The 16,863-nt window shown below is 54.9% G+C and overlaps 3 protein-coding genes across 3 annotated transcripts in view; 1 reads left to right on the forward strand and 2 right to left on the reverse strand.

Moving 5' to 3' along the window:
• Positions 1–7,085, reverse strand: part of VPS53 (VPS53 subunit of GARP complex) — a 61,242-nt gene extending 54,157 nt beyond the window's left edge. The window contains exons 1-4 of the mRNA XM_005525718.3: positions 6,969–7,085; positions 4,309–4,389; positions 3,234–3,283; positions 2,386–2,452 (exon numbers count right to left, since the gene is read on the reverse strand). Coding sequence (XP_005525775.1) covers positions 2,386–2,452; positions 3,234–3,283; positions 4,309–4,389; positions 6,969–7,052 — 282 coding nt within the window. The 5' untranslated portion in view covers positions 7,053–7,085. The remainder of the gene's footprint in view (positions 1–2,385; positions 2,453–3,233; positions 3,284–4,308; positions 4,390–6,968) is intronic.
• Positions 7,086–7,168: 83 nt separating this feature from the next.
• On the forward strand, positions 7,169–12,944 carry TLCD3A (TLC domain containing 3A). The gene is made up of 5 exons (XM_005525925.3): positions 7,169–7,474; positions 8,119–8,202; positions 10,277–10,490; positions 10,594–10,689; positions 11,111–12,944. The coding sequence occupies exons 1-5, from the start codon at positions 7,353–7,355 to the stop codon at positions 11,378–11,380; spliced, it is 786 nt and encodes a 261-aa protein (XP_005525982.1). The 5' UTR covers positions 7,169–7,352; the 3' UTR covers positions 11,381–12,944.
• A 486-nt stretch (positions 12,945–13,430) lies between these two features.
• On the reverse strand, positions 13,431–16,637 carry GEMIN4 (gem nuclear organelle associated protein 4). The gene has a single exon (XM_005525926.2). It carries the CDS (start codon positions 16,635–16,637, stop codon positions 13,431–13,433), a length of 3,207 nt encoding a protein of 1,068 aa, XP_005525983.2.
• Between the last annotated feature and the right edge of the window lie 226 nt (positions 16,638–16,863).

Below are 16,863 nucleotides of genomic sequence, written 5' to 3' on the forward strand. Positions count from 1 at the left end.
ATACAAATTTCCTACAAATGTTTTAAGACTATACTATGAGTACAAACAAGAACTTAATTTTGCTGTGGGACTGAGTTACCAGGAGAACTAAATAAGGAAAACAGCAACACAACTCCCTTCCAAGCACAGAACTGACCTGCCTTAACAGCACCTTGTTTTCAAGCTGTTTCAAAACAATTTCTTTCTATGCATTGGAAAATAAAACCCTTCCTCTCCAAGTGGGAGAAATCAGGCCTCTCGCTCTATAAAAACATTTCCAAGTGTCCTTGATTCCTCTGAGAATATGCTGGTAAAACAAAGGCACTTTTCAGCACAGGAACAGGCAGCTGAAGCTGGAAAACAAGGTTTTCACCCCCACAATCTGCAATCAACAGAGTGATCATGTGAAAAGGGCTGCCTCACTCCCCCACACAGCACCCAGGATACTCAGGGGACACAGTGCAGGGGTGACAGCAACAGCAAACATTTCTTCTAGGTTTCCTCTGATTTTGGGTGACAAATATAAAATTCCATCTCAAACTGAAATGCCATTCAAGAGCTCCCCAGCACTGTAAGGTGACCTCCAAAATCTGAGCTTGCTGATGCTCCTTCACTGCTTTGAACTTCGAGACCTTCCCCCTCTAACGACCCTCTGGTTCCAGCAATTCACACAAAAAACACAAATCCAGGTGTAAAATGATTGGCCTGGATTACAAACATAGAAAGAAAAAACTCACAGCATTTCAGAATCAATGTTTTTCTTCCCAGAGAAGTAACACTTTAAATAATTAAATGGTTTCAGTATTTGTTAGGATCTCAAAGTAAGAAACAGCAGTTGTGCTCCTGGGAGATTGTCTGGCCTCAGCCCACGCAACTGTAGGCTCTGGCATCTGTCTTAAAGTTTGCTTCTACTTTGCAAAGCAGCAAAATGAGGGAAAACAGGAAAATCCACAGCTAAATACATGAATATTTGTGATTAAGTGCAGCTCCAGGCCACTTGAAATATGTCCTGCATGGAGCCACAAGTGAACACTTGAAGGTTTTTACATAATCAGGATTTTAACTGGTTCCTTTACAACCAAACTGAAGGAAGGGCAGCACAGACAGCTCTGCCTTCCTGGTGCTTCAGAGCAGGACACTGTGCAGGTCCATCTGCCCAGGCCTTGGAGAACTTCAAAGGGATGCAAGAGTGACAAACCACAGACACAGGACAGCGTTCTGAACAAAGCTTGCCAACCTCCACAGCACAGAAATGCTCCTGTTATCCACAGGCACAGCTGATCACTGCTTGTGTTCATCCTTTTCTCCAAGTCCTGAGGCACTCCAGGCAAATCACACACACAGCTCTTCTCAACCCCACTCTTTTGTGGTCTTCTCAGAGAATTTATCCTCTCAAATGGGCCCGAAAAGCTACAACAGCACCAGCTTTCCAATCACAAACTGTCCCAAGTACTGCACCAGTTTCCACTCCCTCCTCAACTTCTGTAGTTGCCTCCACACTTGATTCCTTGTCTCATTCCTGCACAGTAATTACAGGAGCACCACTCCCAGGTAAGCCACATCCCAAGCACATCCCCAGCTTATTAGCAGTACTTAGACATCCATGATTCAACTACTTCTGCTAGGAGAGATGAGCATGTCTCATGTTTTTCTAAAGCAAGACAAAACTATAGGCAGGTTAAATAATTCCCTTGAGGCCTCTGTGGCAGAAATTGGATCAGAAGTAGATACCAATTGCTGTGACAGCAAGGAGAGGAAAACACAGAGGGTAATTACCACATGCCAGTCTTAGGGCTGGTATTAAGAAGTCACTGAGGAACCTTGACTGATGGTCTGAGGTTCAATGTCCCTGGCCTAAACCAGGACAGGAAACAGAGACAAACCAAGTGACACCTCAAAACCAGCTGACACAGGGGCCAAGCTGAGCACTCACACCCTCTGCAGCCATGGCTGTGCTCACCAATACTGAACTCCCAGCAAGCACCTCTGTCAGGCAAAAAACAAGTGAAAACCTGAGGGCTGAACAGGAGCTGCAAGAGGAAGTGGCAGCCAGTGATCAGCACAGTGACCAACAACTCGGGACACCTCAGCAAACAGCTCAGGGAAAAGGACAAACAGCCTGGTATTGATCCCTACCCAGGATCAAATGTACTTGTACCTGTTCAGTGCTGCTTGTTTTATCATCAGAGCAGCACACAGGCCTCCTGCTTTTGATCTTTAAATCAATTCCTCATTCACTTTCCTTCAGAGGGTGAGGCAGGTCAGAACAGCTGCTGAGGGAGCAGCTCATCAGTGCAAGAGGCACAGAAACATCTCAGTAACAAGAGCAGTGGGGTTTTCCCTGCCAGAGCCATTCCTCAGTGACATCCCAAGCTGAGAACCCCTGGCATTCCTGGCTGCACATACCTGCCTGCCATCCTGTCCCACGTTGGTCTGTCCCCTCACCACAGTTCGAATGTTGTCATCCAACCTCCTGCAGGAAAAACCCCAGAGCATCAAACCCAGTCTCTGTCAGCCTGACCCAAACAGCTGGGGGAATCCCGAGACTTACAGAACCAACTTAAAATAAAAAAAACCTGATGTTACCAATGCTAAACTCATTATTTCCCCCCTCCCTCTCTGTTCAGTGGCACTGCCTTACACAATTTAAAAGTCCTCTTGCAAAAATAAAAATCCATTTCCTAATTTAACCAGGGTTTCTTGCTTTCCTGTTCCCTTAAGCAATATTGTCAGCTCTCCCTTGTCTGTTTGCATTTCAACTTCCCACATATGAAAGTGCTGTCTCAATCATTTCATGCTGGCAATATCAGCCAGCACAGAAAATTTAAGTATTTCATGCACACCTGTGTTTATTTTGTACTTTTAGGACCAATAATGACAATTCAAAAATACAGAGTGAGAGTTTTTACAACTGATATTCTGAACCCAAAAACAATGAATTCTTGGCAATTGAGTCTTTTGGGTAGTTTGCTCACTCAGCCCTCAAACTGTACTAAAATTTGGTACTTTTTGACTCTCAGTTGTTTTTCAAGGCTGCACTTTGCAACCCATCAGCTTAAACAGCCTTCAGGGCACATAATAAAAGTGAAATATAAAAAGTCTAATTGTTTTGGTGCCACTGTTAGACTCGAGGTTGGTCCTATCCATGCCTTTTTAACAAACTAAATCCTGTCAGCTGTAGAACAAAGGCTGCATTTATTGGTGACAACCAGACCAAGCCACCTGAGCTGCAACAAAATGGAAAAAATATTTACCTTATTTTCAATCTGATCTTGTTCACAACTTCATCGATGTTTGCCAAAGACTGGAACATAAAAAGAAATCAGAGAGAAGTGAAATGGTGAATGTTTTAAAGAGGAATTTGTCAGCTGTGATCCCAAACACTCTATGACACAGGGGCCATGAAGAAGAGGAGAGCAATGGCTTTGTTTTACAGGTGAAGGCACTGAGACAACAACTCAGCTGCTTCTCTGCCACATCACAAAAAGCAGAAAAAGGTCAGGGCTTCCCCCATCCCCGAGCTCTGCCTTGTCCTTTGTCACCAAAACTGTGTGAGAGTGACCTCCAGTGGGCATGGGGACAGAGCCTTTGGGCTGAGACCCCCCTGCAGAGCCCAGACACACAGAAAACAGGCTGAAAGGAGATGCAGTGAAGGCACTGCTGGGGAAACAGCTCCTCACTGCTGGCAAAAGGAAAATAGCCAAGCCACACCACCAGAAAAAGCTGCAAGTTAAAACCAGCAGTGCTGCAGAGGATCTCAGACATGGGAAATGTTAGAGCAGCCTCACAACACAAACTTCAGCTGTAGAAATGTCTCTGTATTACAAGAGGTTCATCTAAAACTCCCCCTGGGGCTGAAGTTGTGAACACAAAGCACGGATGTGGGCCCACAGCAATCTCATTCTTTAAATCTTAAAAGAAACAACTGGGTTCAAACTCTCCTGTGACATTGTACAGGCAACACCTGCCTGATTTGGCTGAAAACCCCAGCAACTCACCAATGATTGATACATGGCAAGTTATGACATTTACTCCATCTATACAGAAAATTAATTTATTTCTACATATCAAAGCAAGACTTTAACTGCAGCAAGCACTCTGGTTTGAAAGAGACTACATAATGACAGCAGACCCCATGAGCTGCAAATTTAAGAAATTATTATTGTTGCAGCTTCATTTCCTGTGCTAGTGTTTAAAATAAAATGTTTGGGTACACGTTTAAACACTGCTTTGGTCATTTGCTGTCAGGCTAATAGTAAAGGGTGGAAGTAAAATCTGATAGTAAAAAGTGTGAAAGTAAAGTCTGAGAGTATTTGGGGCATTACTTACTTGCTCAGTGGGAAAGAGAGCATTAATATACTCCACAGCATTGAAATCTGCTCTGTCCAGTGGATCTTGGCTGGGAAATACCTGGAAAGAGGGAGGAAAACAAGCACAATCAACCACCATCTGTAATTTCTGTAACTTTACACAGTTTCTACTACTTTTAATTCCTTCAGCACCTGCTTCCAGTTGTGTTTCACAGCATTTCTCTAACTAATGGCCAGGAGTAGAGCAGCCACGTGCTCTGCAGGGCTCTGACCTCCCAAAATTCCTGTGGATATCAGCCTGGATAAACACAGATAATTCACACACACCCCTGGCACAATCCATCCAGGAATTCCCAAGACATACAAACCACTAATTGTGTATCCCAAACCATCCTGATGCTTTTGTTGTTGTCTGGGAACAAAGTGAGGCTCTGCCCTGCTCTTGGCAGGAGCTTTGCCAGGCCTCATGGTGACAGACAGAGGGTTTGCTTTCCACAGCTGTGTAATAGGAAACGTGATGAATTAAGGAGTGGTTGTACAAGTTCTCTGGAGACTTGGGTTTGCCACTTTTCACAGAAGAGGGAGAGAAACACAATCTGCTGAATGATTTGGGAAGGGGGAAAGTGCAGCTGTGGTGCAAACAGATCTCATCTCTCCTCAGAAGAGTTCAAACAACACAAACATGACTGCCAGGCTTTGCTTTTTGTCCCCTCAGACTGAAGTGTGGTGCTTTCCCTTCCCTGCTACCACACTGAAGCTGTGGGTGTCCCATCACTGGAAGGGTTCAAGGTCAGTCTGGATGAGGTTTGGAGCAACCTGGGATGGTGGAAGCTGTGGAAGGAATGAGATGGTCTTTAAGGTCCCTTCCAACCCAAAGCATTCCATGATTCTGATATTTGTCCCATACTTACAGAGCCATCAGCTCTGCACTCCATGGCCAGCAACCCCCCTGGAAGAAGCAAAGGCAACCCCACAGCATCCCCCTGCTCAATGAAAGCCTTCACATACGGGCATATAAAGCATTTATGTTGTTTTACACATTTTGCACTGAAAAATCAGCGATTTTGTGAGATAAAAGGCTATTCTGCCTGAACCAGCCCTCCTGGGAAGCTTTCCCAGTCACTCCTGTGGCCAAGGAGAAGCAGGCAGCAGTTAAACATGCATGAGGTCCTGGTGAGTGAGGAAAATGCTCTGACATCACCTCATACAAGAGCACAACTGCAGCATCACACCCAGCCTGTCCTGCTCACAACTCACACTCAACCTATCCCCACTAACCCCAAATCTCCACAAGTATTAAGAGCAGATGAAACAAGAGGTGAGATGGGAGATAAAGGCTGCTCAGGAACTCCACTCACACTGCAGATAGGGATCAGTGCTGCAGGCAGACGGAGCAGCTGTGGGAGCTGTCACTCCCAGGAGTTTGTCACAACCTATTAATCAGAAATGCTACCCTGCCTTTGGTGGGGCACCAGTTCTGCCTGTGCTCCCCACCCTGCTTCCGGCAGGGCAGCTGAGCCAGCTCTGCTCATTTAACCAGAACTGGGCAGGTTTTGCCCAAAACTGGTTAAGGAACACTGACAGGAAGAACGGGATTACTGGGTTGGGAAGTGCCAGAGAGGAAGTTGGAAAGCAGCAGGCGGTGTCATCCTCAACATCTCCCAGTGCTCAGGATGTGAATGTTTTCCTACAACTTTACAGTTTGTTAAAATAATTCAGCCAGGCACGTTGTGGATTCTCCACTGCTCAAAAACTCATGTCTACAAGTGCAGAGGATTCTTCCTCTGGACAGGCTCTAGGTCCCCTTTAGAAGCTGCCATTTAATTTACCAGTTCCCAGGGCCTCCCCCTACTCTTTGAGGAGGGCCACCAAAAGTGACCCAGAAGACTCAACACTCATGAAAGTGTAAAAACTTATTTCAGTGATATTTTGTGAGACAGACACTGCTACTGCCCAGACTTCTGCTACAGGGAAGAGAGTTTGAGATGGAAGGGTCGGCTGCAGGCAGTGCAGGCTCAGCCACAGAGAACAAGAGCCATGGTTTTACCCAGGGTTCCCACGGGATACTGATGGGTTCCAAGTGCCACGAAGGCTTTAAGGGAACACTGGAACCCATGAATTGTAGGGGCCCTAAAAGGATTATCAAGTCCAGCTCCTGGCCCTGCACAGACACCCCAGCAATCCCAGCCTGGCATCCCTGGCAGCGCTGTCCTGGAGCTGCGGCAGCCTCGGGGCCGGGACCATTCCCTGGGGAGCCTGGGCACTGCCCAGCACCGTCTGGATGGAAAAACCCCACGTGTGTTCACCACAGCCGAACCAAGCCATTTCGATTACTCCAGCCGAGCCACAGGCGCTGCACTGGGGTGTTTCCACACCACCTAACACGTCTGCAATTAGCGACAGAGCCGCCTCAGCACCGCCAGCACCGCACGGCTCGCACTGACCGGGACACGACGAGCCACGCCCAGCCCCCAGCGCGGGCCCGGCCGGTCCGAGCCCACCCGGGGCTGACCGGGCTCTGCCCCTCGCCGGGCACGGCCGGCCCGGGGCTCCCCGGGCCCGGCAGCGGAAGGCCCGGAGCCGGCGGGGAGGGGCTCAGAGGCGGCCGCGGGCCCTCACCGAGCGGCCCCGGGTCGCGCTCGCACCTGTCCCCTGAGCGGGGGGACCCGCCCGGCGCACCTGCTCGATGGCGGCCTGCACGGCGGGCGCCAGCTCCAGCGCCGCCTCCAGCCCGGCCTCCAGCTCCGGCTCGTCCTCCTCCATGGCGGCGCCGCTTCCGCCGGCAGCGCGCGGGGCGGGGCCCGACCGAGGGGGCGGGGTTCGGTGGGCGGGGTCTCGCTTGGGGGCGGGGTTTAACCGGACGGGGGCGGAGCCTCCGCCCGGCGGAGCGGGGCGCGCCCGGGCAGCGGCGGGAGCGGCGGGGCTGGTCCGGACCGAGCCGAGCCGAACCGAGCCCAGCACAGCCCAGCTGAGCCCGGCCGAGCTAAGCTGAGCCCAGCCGGGCTCTCCCGCCGCCCGGCCGGCTGTTGACAAGCGGCGGCGGGAGACAGCGCGCTCGTCCCCATGTGGCGGACGCTGGCCCTCGCCTCCGCCTTCTTCCCGGGGCTCTTCATCCTCTGCATCCGGTTGCTGCGCTGGGCCGCCCCGGGATGGAGCCTCAAGGACCGCATCCTCCTCAGCGGCAGGTACGGGCGGGAGCGGCGGGAGGTGACGCGCACGGCGGCGGGACCTGCCGGGACCGGGATGGGGACCGGGAGCGGGACCGGGAGCGATCCGGGCGGGCCAAGAGCGCCGGGTCCCGCCGGCCGTGAGCCTGGGCTCGGGGGTGCCGTGACGCTCCGGGGGATGGTCCTTGGCCGTCCCGAGCACAGACCACGAGGGGAGAAAGGATCGGCGGCAGGAGCAGCACTTCGAGCATGGGCATCCCCCCCGAGTGAGAGCATCCCCCCGAGTGAGAGCATCCCCCCGAGTGAGAGCATCCCCCCGAGTGAGAGCATCCCCCCGAGCACGAGTGTCTCAGCCCGGCCGGACCCCGCACCGTGGTACCGTTTGTCGGGGCGGGGATGCTCCGGTGCAGCTCTCCCTCTGCCCACGGGGAACCGGCAGCGTTACCACCGGGGGTGAGAACCAAATCCTGTCCCGTTCCACGGGGGTGGAAGGGACGGGACTTGGCAAGAATCCCCCGGGAGGCAGCGCCTGGCACAGCCTCGCCGTGACGAGGCACTGGGGTGTGCACGGAGTAGGCGGCTGTGAACCACCGGCTCTCCCTGTGCCTCGGTCCTTGTGGGGTCACGTTTGGGGTGACCCCTTTCCTCTCTCTTCCTTTCAGGCTGGTGTCAACAGTGCAAGCCACCATGGCAACAGTGTCAGGGATCACGGTTGTCCTCAGCTGCAAGAACGTGGTGCATGACAGGTAACCCAGTGCCCACCCGGTCCCACTGTCCCAGGGATGTGCTCAGCCAGCTCGGGGCTGGAGGGTTTGCTGCCAAAGGTTTGCACGTACAAAGGGGAGAGGAAAACCAGATTCATGTTCCTCTTTTCCCCAGTTCAGCTGGAAGGGTTGGGCAATGAGCTGGATGTACACCCCCTGAACAGCAGCAGCTTGCTCAGGCCTGGGAGGGCTCAGCCAGCACAGTCTCCTCCAAAGGATGGGCTGTAACATGGGCTGTATATAGAGAAAAATATAGACATCATCAGCTCTGAAGGGCTAGGGAGTCTCCTTGCTGGAAGCAGAAATTGCTACTGAGTCAAGCAGACCTGGTGAGGACTGATTTTAGAGGTGCATCAGAAAGGATTCTGAAAGAGTCCAGAAATGGTAAAGTTGGAATGGAATGGTAAAGTTGAATTCCTCTGAAGGAAAATCCTGCTGCCTTGTCCTCAGAGCTCTGGGATAAACTGCCCAGAAGTGATTCTCAAGAGGAATGATAGCGTAATCTGGGTCAGAAGACTTAAAAACAGAGCTATTATCCAGACTAGCAGAGAAGATTGCAGAGGGGAAGAATATAATTATGCTGAACTGGAATTCAACCATCACACACTGATTTTAGGGTGATTTTTAGGAAGGGCTTCCAACTTGGTCATAGCAGACCTGTCTTTAATACACAGATATGAATTATCTTGCCTTGCTCTGGATAGATCCAGACTCCTCAGGCCTGCTTAACCCAAGCAGTCTATGAGTGACCTTTTTGCTCTGAAATAAAATTTCTGCTGTATAGATAAGGCAGATGATGAATCCCAAAGCCACACAGACAGAAGGTGCTGCCAGCAGCCCTCCTTCCCCCAGAGCTGTCTGCTTGCCCGGGTGTACTCAAGGCCAAGGGCTCTGTGCAAACACTTTGTGGGCAGAAACCTAGATTTTCTTTGAATCTGGAGGAAATTGAGCCCAGTGCTCAGCAGGGAAGGCCTCGGAGAATGACAGCAAGACAGCGAGCCAGGAAGCATCACAAAGGTTGCAGTAAAATTTGCCAATTTATTTAGAGGCAGACAATCGTTATATGGCCGGTGCTGTAATTGCCCTCCAAAGCCCTGGGCAACATTTGCAAACACAATCACTTGCCACCCGTGCTTGACACCACTTACATCTTTCCATCTGGAACTCCTGCAACAAATCTTTTCTTGGGATGGCAGGAGAGCAAAAAGAGATTTGAGCCCCAAGCTACATTTCTCCAAGCAACAGCATAGGGGGGCTTTGTCTTTATTTTTTTGTCTTTTTTTTTTTTTACTTTAATTTTATTTATTTATTTTTTATTTATCAGTGTGATTTCAGGCAGGATTTTTTAAGGAGGCCAGTGTCCCTGCAGAGCAGGGCTTGCTGCTGCTCAGATTGTGCAACCAGGATTCCAACACGCTTTGGGAACAGGCAGCTGCCTGCAATTATTTCCCAACAGACAAATGCCTCATGGGGGTTTATTGCCTCTGTTGGATATTTTGTGCTTCACTCTCCAAACTCCAGGCCAGCCATCCCTGGTTAACTCTGAGTTCTCCATGTGCTTCCCAAAGATTCTCTGGATTAGGCAGCCAGCTGATGCAGTGTGACAGGCAGGAGAGACACAGGATTAGGGGTTTTCCACCACCAAGCACCAGCTCCAGGGCTTAGGAGAGGAGATCACATGTGCAAAGGAGTCAGCTTGGTGCTAGATCCCAAAAAATGCTGTGCCCCTGGTCCGTGCTGCAAACTCCTGGCTGTGGGGCTAATCAGGATCCTTCGTTAGCGCCGTGTTTGTGCTTGGCCAGGCTGAGCTCAGTGCCTGGCACAGCCCAGCAGGAGCAGGGTCAGCACTGAGATCCGTCCTCCACACGTACCAGGCACCTTTTCTCTGAATCAGCCTGTACCTGGCTGAGCCAAACAGACTCAAAATTCACCCCCTTCCAGCTTCAAAACCCATTGAAATGCTGCCATTTCAGTCCTAAAGGCTCTTCCACCTCCCAGAGCATCACAAAGTGCTTGGAGCCGTTGTGATGCCTCTGTGTGTGCTGCTCCTCCCCAGGCACTGGCTGGCTGTGGAGTACATATGGGTCCTGGTTCCCTACATGACCTATGACATCTATGTCATGTACCTGTGCCACTGGCACAAGAGCCAGGAGAAGGGGATCCTGGAGAAGAAGCACTCTCTGGCCAGCGTGTGGAGCTTCCTCCTGCAGGAGCGGCTGATGGTGACCCACCACCTCTTCATCCTCATCGTGCTCACCCCCATCACCCAGGTAAGGGCTGCTGCAGGAGTCCAGGACCCCCTGAACACACTGGGTGTTGGCTCCTGGCCACCTCTTTGCAGGGCCCCAGGCTCAGTGCTGGCTTTCTTTACAGCACTTCAGGGGAGAGCTGGGGGACTTCTTCGTGGGCTGCATCTTCATAGCAGAGCTGAGCACACCTTTTGTATCGCTGGGCAAAATCCTCATGCAGGTAGGTGAGGAGGGATGGGGCAGGGAAGCCACAGCAGTTCACCTCCTCTCCCTGCGCCAGGCTCCATCAGCTCCTCCCCAGGCAGTGGCTGAGCTTGGGGTGTCTCAGGGAGGGGCAGCCCCACAGCCCCAAATCTCCCCTGCACTGCTGCCTTCCTCCCAGTGTCCCATCCCTTTCCCCCAGTAACCAGCACACCCAGAACTGGGGGCTGTGCTGTGGGCTGGTGCTGCCCTCTCCTGCCTGTTCCCCCCCTGCACCACGTTCATTCCCACCCCTGCCCTCCTCCATCCCTTCCCACCCCACCTTCCTACTCCCCTTCCTCCAGCCCTCCTGGATGCTCATCTCATTGCTCCCAACACCGCCAGTGCCCCAGAGCGCTGGGGGCGCTTCTCACCCCGCACTCCCCTCCTTCTTCCCCCAGCTCAAAATGCAGGACACGCTCCTGCACAAGGTGAATGGGATCCTCATCCTAGTGACCTTCTTCCTGTGCCGCATCCTCCTCTTCCCCTTCATGTACGCGGCCTACGCCCGCCAGGTGGGGATCCCGCTCTACCTGGTGCCGTTCCGCATCCCCCTGCACTGCAACATCGCCAACGCGTCCCTCATCGCCCCCCAGCTCTACTGGTTCAGGCTCATCTGCCGCAAGGCTGCCCGGCTCTACGGCGGCTCCCCGGCCCACCGGAGCAGATAACGGAGCTGATAACGGAGCAGATAACGGAGCAGATAACGGAGCAGATAACGGAGCTGGCACACAGGCAGCCCCCGGCCCTTCCCCGGGACCGGGAGCAGCGGTTCTGCTGGAGCTGGAAGCAGCCTCCGGTCTCCAGTGCCGTGCCAGGCAGCATCAGCCTGGGCGAGGAAGGTTTCCTCCCACACCGCTCCGGTGCTCCGTGTCCTCCCGCCGGGGTGGGAGCCGGCCTGGAAGCACGGCATTCCCTGTGGGATTCAGCTCTGCAGCACCGCCGAACCGAGGGTTCCACGAGAGGGGTTTGCTGCAGCCCCCCGGCACGTCTCCCAGGGCTGGCACCGGCGCGGGGATGCTGCAGCGAGCCCAGCCCCGGGGATGGGGAGCTTGTGCCGGAGCTGCTGCAGCCCCAGCCAGGCCTGGAGCTGCAGCACAGCTCTGAGAGCCGTTCCTGACCTTTACTGACTTCAGCTCTACACTACAGCCTGCTCGGCCTCTGGCCTCCCATGTGCACCTCCCGCTGCAGCTGCTGGGCTCAAGCTCCACTTACCCTCCGGTGCTTTCCACTGCAGTGTCTGACAGCCCTGGGGGACTCCCGTGTTCCCAGCAGGGCTGGAGGGCTCATGCCACCACAGGGGAACGGTTCTGCTGTCTCAGGGCAGGAGGAGGACAGGAACCTGCCGAGTCCTTGTCTCACCGCCACACAGGGCACTATGCAGAGGCTACAATTTTCCCTTCCTTAAGCACAGCTGCTTTTATCTGCCCTGCATCCCCTCAGGAGGAATTTAAAACCATCTGGTAGACATTGCTCTGCTCTGCTCTCCAGCTGGCACCACCACACCCTGGGAACACCTGTACTATGGATCCCTCCAGCCCCATCCCACCCGCCATGGGGCTGCCAGGGACAGAACTGGGGCTGCACCGAAGGATCCAGCAACCCCACAGCAGGATCCTGAGCTGGTCCTTCACTGGTTCAGCCCATTTCCACTTTCAGTCACAGCAAAATGGGTACAGGCTCCCCAGCCCACCCTGCACCACAGGGTGTGTGCATCAGACCACGGCTGCGTTCCTTCCCTGCAGCCAGCACCAGCCAGGGCAGGCACCTCCTCCTGCAGCTTCCTGTGCCTGCTCCAGGGCAGGAACAGCCCTGGCACAGCCCCGGCACAGCTCCATGCCCAGAGACCTGTGACCACTCTGTGCCTTTCGTTCTGTCTGAAACCAGCAGCCAAGCTCTGGGAAACCTGGATCTTTTGGGTGTTGGATCTCATCCCAACCACGGCTGCTGTTCTGGATATAGTGTAAAGTAACAAAAAGGGCCTCTTCTGACCTGTGGTTGCTGTTGCAGAGACACCACAGTCACAGTAACCACGGATGACCACAGAGACCAGTTGATGTTACAAACAGCTTGCAACTCATTACAGATGTTGTATCTCACTGTTTTCATTGCGAAAAATGTGCCTTATGTAAGGAGAAAAAAAAACCTCCAGCCAATGAGGCACCTCAGTTTGCACTAACACTGCCCTATTTACTGTCAGGAGACCAATAAAGATTTCCTCTCTGAGTCACACCACTGGCTGGCTCTTCCACGTGCCGTTCATTGCTGGGTGGGGGTGTTACATGTGGGCTTACTGCTGCACCCCCACCTCCGGGCAGGAGCAGCACACACAGATTTCCAAAAGTTCCTGCCTGTCCTGAACTCACCCAACTCGCTTCCCAGCCTCCAATTCGCTTTCCAGCCTCTGGCAGCACGTGGCAAAACCAGCAATTCTCCTGGGACTAGGAGAGGGCTGGTGGCAAAGCAGCCAGAGGGAAGCGATTTCCTCGATGCTGGAGGCTGCTGTGTAAATGCAGAGAGCCAGCAGGCAAGGCTGCAGCCACAGAACTGGCAGCTTGCACAGGAACAGCTGTGCCCAGTTATTCCAGCGGAAAACCAAAGCAGCTCCTCCCACCCATCTTTAAATGGCTACTTCCATTGCTTAGTGGATGGAAACAGCAGGGAGGCAGTAGATTCAAAAGTGAAAAATAAGGTTTTATTACAGATATTACAACGTCCAGATCAGTGCTCTGAGCACGTTCCCAGCTTGCTGAGCTTCTGCAGGAGGGTGCTGCGCAACTCCTCGTGGCCCACGTTGTCGGTGACGGACTGCAGGAAGTGTCCCTCGTTGGCTCTGTGCAGCGCGGCGCAGGGGGAGGCGTCGGCCTTGCTGGACACCTCGTACAGCGACAGCACCTCCAGGGCCAGCACCAGCAGCGGCTCCTCACAGCCCCCGGCTGGCAGCATGGCAGCCACGTGCAGCATGTGGCAGAACAGCTGGATGCAGACGAAGGACACCTCCTGCGTGCAGGGCTGCGGCGCGGCTCCCGCCGTGGCCTTGACGGAGGCCAGCAGGTCGGTCAGGCTGGCGCAGTAGAGCTGCACCACGTGCAGCCAGGCCTCTGGTGGCAGCCAGGTGGAACAGCTGCAGCTGCAGAGCAGCTGGAAGGCCCGCAGGAAGAGCACGGAGAGCTGGAGGTGGCAGGCAAAGGGGCGGAGGTTGAGCAGGGGCATGTGCTGCACGTACTCCAGGGTGTAGGGCACGTGCAGCACCTGCCTCTGCAGCAGCTGCTCCACCACGGGCGCCAGCCTCTTCCACTCGCCGTGGCTGCACCAAGGCAGCACCTGGATGAGGGCCACCAGGAAGCCTTTACTGAAGAGGTTCACCTCTTCGGGGTCGTCCACGTTGACGCTGAGCAGGGCCAGCATGGTGTCCCTGAGCGCTGGGGACACGCAGCAGCACTCCATCCATGCCAGCAGCCCGCTGCCCGGCCCGTAGGCTGGCCACGACTGCGACGTCCACTCATCCTCAGGGAGCCTGCAGATCTCAAACAGCGTCGCTGGGACCTCGTTCTTGAAGTGGTCCCCATAAAGCTTCTTCAGACGGAGCCCCACGGTCCAGTCCAGTGATGCCACCTTCCTGTGGAGCCAGGCCAGCGACTGCACCCACAGCTCCGAGGAGGGGACGGTCTCTGGCCCCACCAGCTCGCACAGCTGGCACAGGATGTTCAGAATCAGGTCTTTGGTCTCCAGGGAAGGGAAGAGCTGCTCCCCAGGCTGCTGCCAGTACTTGGTGTAACCATCCAGAAGTCTGCAGAGGCTGAGGAGAAGTGGGAACGGGTGGCAGGATTTGATCCAGTGCTCCTCTGAACAGGATGGCATTCCCAAAACCTTACTGAGGATCTGCAGGCTCAGCTCAATCTGAGGAGAGTCCGACTTCAAATAGGGAAGGACAAAGGCTTTGGTCACCTCTACAGGTGACACAAGTGGGGTGGCTGAGCCTGGCTGCATGAGAAAGGCCAGGAACTGAAGGAATTGCTCCTCTTCCCTCGCCGTGGAAAGCTTCCCCCACACTGCCTCCTCCAGACACCTCAGCACCAGGCTGCATGGCCTGCTTGGGTCCTTGTGGCTCTCCAGGAAGCTCAGTGCTGGGAAGGAGCAGAGGATTTGGGCGAGGAAGTGGTGTGCTCTGAGGTTGACCACAGCAAGATGACAAACCTGCTTTACTGTGGCCTCAGGGGACAGCAGTGTCAGCCTGGCCACAGAAGCCACAGCCCTGGTCAGGCCTTCATCAGACACACTCTTTGTGATCTGGTTTAAAGTCACATTCAGGTCCTCCTGGAACCCCTCCCTGACAACCTGGATGTTCTGGGACAGGCCTGGGCCACCCCAGGACGCCAGGACACCTGAGATCACTTTGTTTTTGTCACTTAATGAAAGCTCAGTATAACACTCCACGATGGCTTTGGTCACCTGCATCTGCAGCTCTCGGCTCTCCTTATCATGGTGGGATGTGGCAAAGTTCACCAGCGTCTCCAGCAGTTTCAAAACTAGCTCAGGGCTCTGGAACAGAGCTTTGTTTTCCACCAGGCACTCGACCCAGGCCTTTGAAAAAGCCCAGGTCTTTTCCGATGCAAAAACAGAGCACACGTCCACGTGTCGGTCCAGCCTCTGTGCAATGATTGCCATGGCAACCGAAGACACAAGGCTCGTGTCCAAATCCTTCAGGACAGCACCGGTGTCCCTGAAAATGTCCCTGGTGAGCTGTGTCAGCTCTAACACCAGCCGTGTCTCGCCCTCCCCCAGGTCTCCGGTCTCCAGGAGGAAATCCAGGCTCTTCCCAAGGGTGCTCAGAGTGTCCAGGAGCCGGTAGCTCTCGAAGCGGAGCTCCTCAGACCCCCTCAGAGTGTCCTGCAGCTCCTCTCCCCAGGCCTGCAACAAGCTGCAGAGCAAGTCCAAGCCACCCAAGAGTTCCTCATGAGAGGGTTTGGGCACGGACAGGAGGCTCACGCTTCTCTCTGCCTCCCTGACCTTCTCTGCCAGCCCGCAGGGGTGGTACTGGCTGTCAGTGTCGCTGCTCCAGAGGCTGACCACGGCACTGACCTTGGCCAGGTGCTCAGTGACGGGCAGGGGGCCGTGCCCTGGCCCCAGCCCAGCAGACAGGCACAGCAGCTCAGCCAGGTTGGCCAGGGCGTAGCACCTCAGGCGGGGCTGAGCGATGCTGCCCTGGATCTGCTTCAGCCCCTTCAGCAGCAGCACCGGGACCCCGCTGGCAGCTGGGGGGTTGCCAGGGTCACCCTTGAACCTCTTTGGGGGCTGCAGTCCATCCTCCAGGGAGGCCTCCCCGCCGTGCTGATGGATGAGAGCGCCGAACGCAGCCACCGTCACATCCTCCCGTCCCTCCCCGTGCTTCATCACCTCCCACCACACGTCCAAGAAGAACCTGACGTCCGCCGGGGATGTCTCGCTGGAGATGTACTCCACCAAGTTCTCCAGCTGTGCCCGGCACACGGGCGCAGGCAGCGCCAGCAGCAGCTGCACGAAGAGCCGGGGCGCGCCCAGCGCCTTGACCAGCTCGAAGAGCGCGGTGTGGTTGACATCGGGGATCATCGCACCCACCGAGAAGAACCCGTCATCCTTCCAGCCCCACTCCAGCGCCGCGGCGGGCGGGGCCGGCAGCAGGATTTTCGCCCACACGATGGCCACGGCCTCCTTCTTCCAGAGGCCGAGCGGCGAGGGGCAGCGCTCGCCGATCTCGCGCAGCGCGTCGGTGATGGGCACCCCCGCGCGGGGCCAGTCGGCTTTGCGCAGCTCCCGCAGCGGCCGCGGCTGCAGCAGGCGGGCGGCCAGCAGGAACCCGCCGTGCAGGATCGCCGTCTCCTCGCCCACGGCCCACGGCCCCGCGGGACAGCCCGCGCCCAGCTCGGCACCGCGCTCCGCCGGCTCCATGGCGGCGCCGCGCTCTGACGTCACGCCAGACACGCGCTCTGACGTCACGCCGGCGACGCGGAACGTCACGCAGCCAGCCCTGCCCGCAGCGCCCCCTGGCGGCGCGGAGGTCGGCTGAATTAATTAATCAATTAATTAATTGCCGTGCTCCGATATCAACATGTTTAATTTGACGAATAGGATTCAAACCCGTCGTTAAAGCTGAATTTTAAAAGCTCGAACCAAA

This window comes from Pseudopodoces humilis, chromosome 23, assembly GCF_049639895.1.
Source record: "Pseudopodoces humilis isolate 2021_Gansu_Grassland_sample_001 chromosome 23, ASM4963989v1, whole genome shotgun sequence".
NCBI classification, from domain to species: domain Eukaryota; kingdom Metazoa; phylum Chordata; class Aves; order Passeriformes; family Paridae; genus Pseudopodoces; species Pseudopodoces humilis.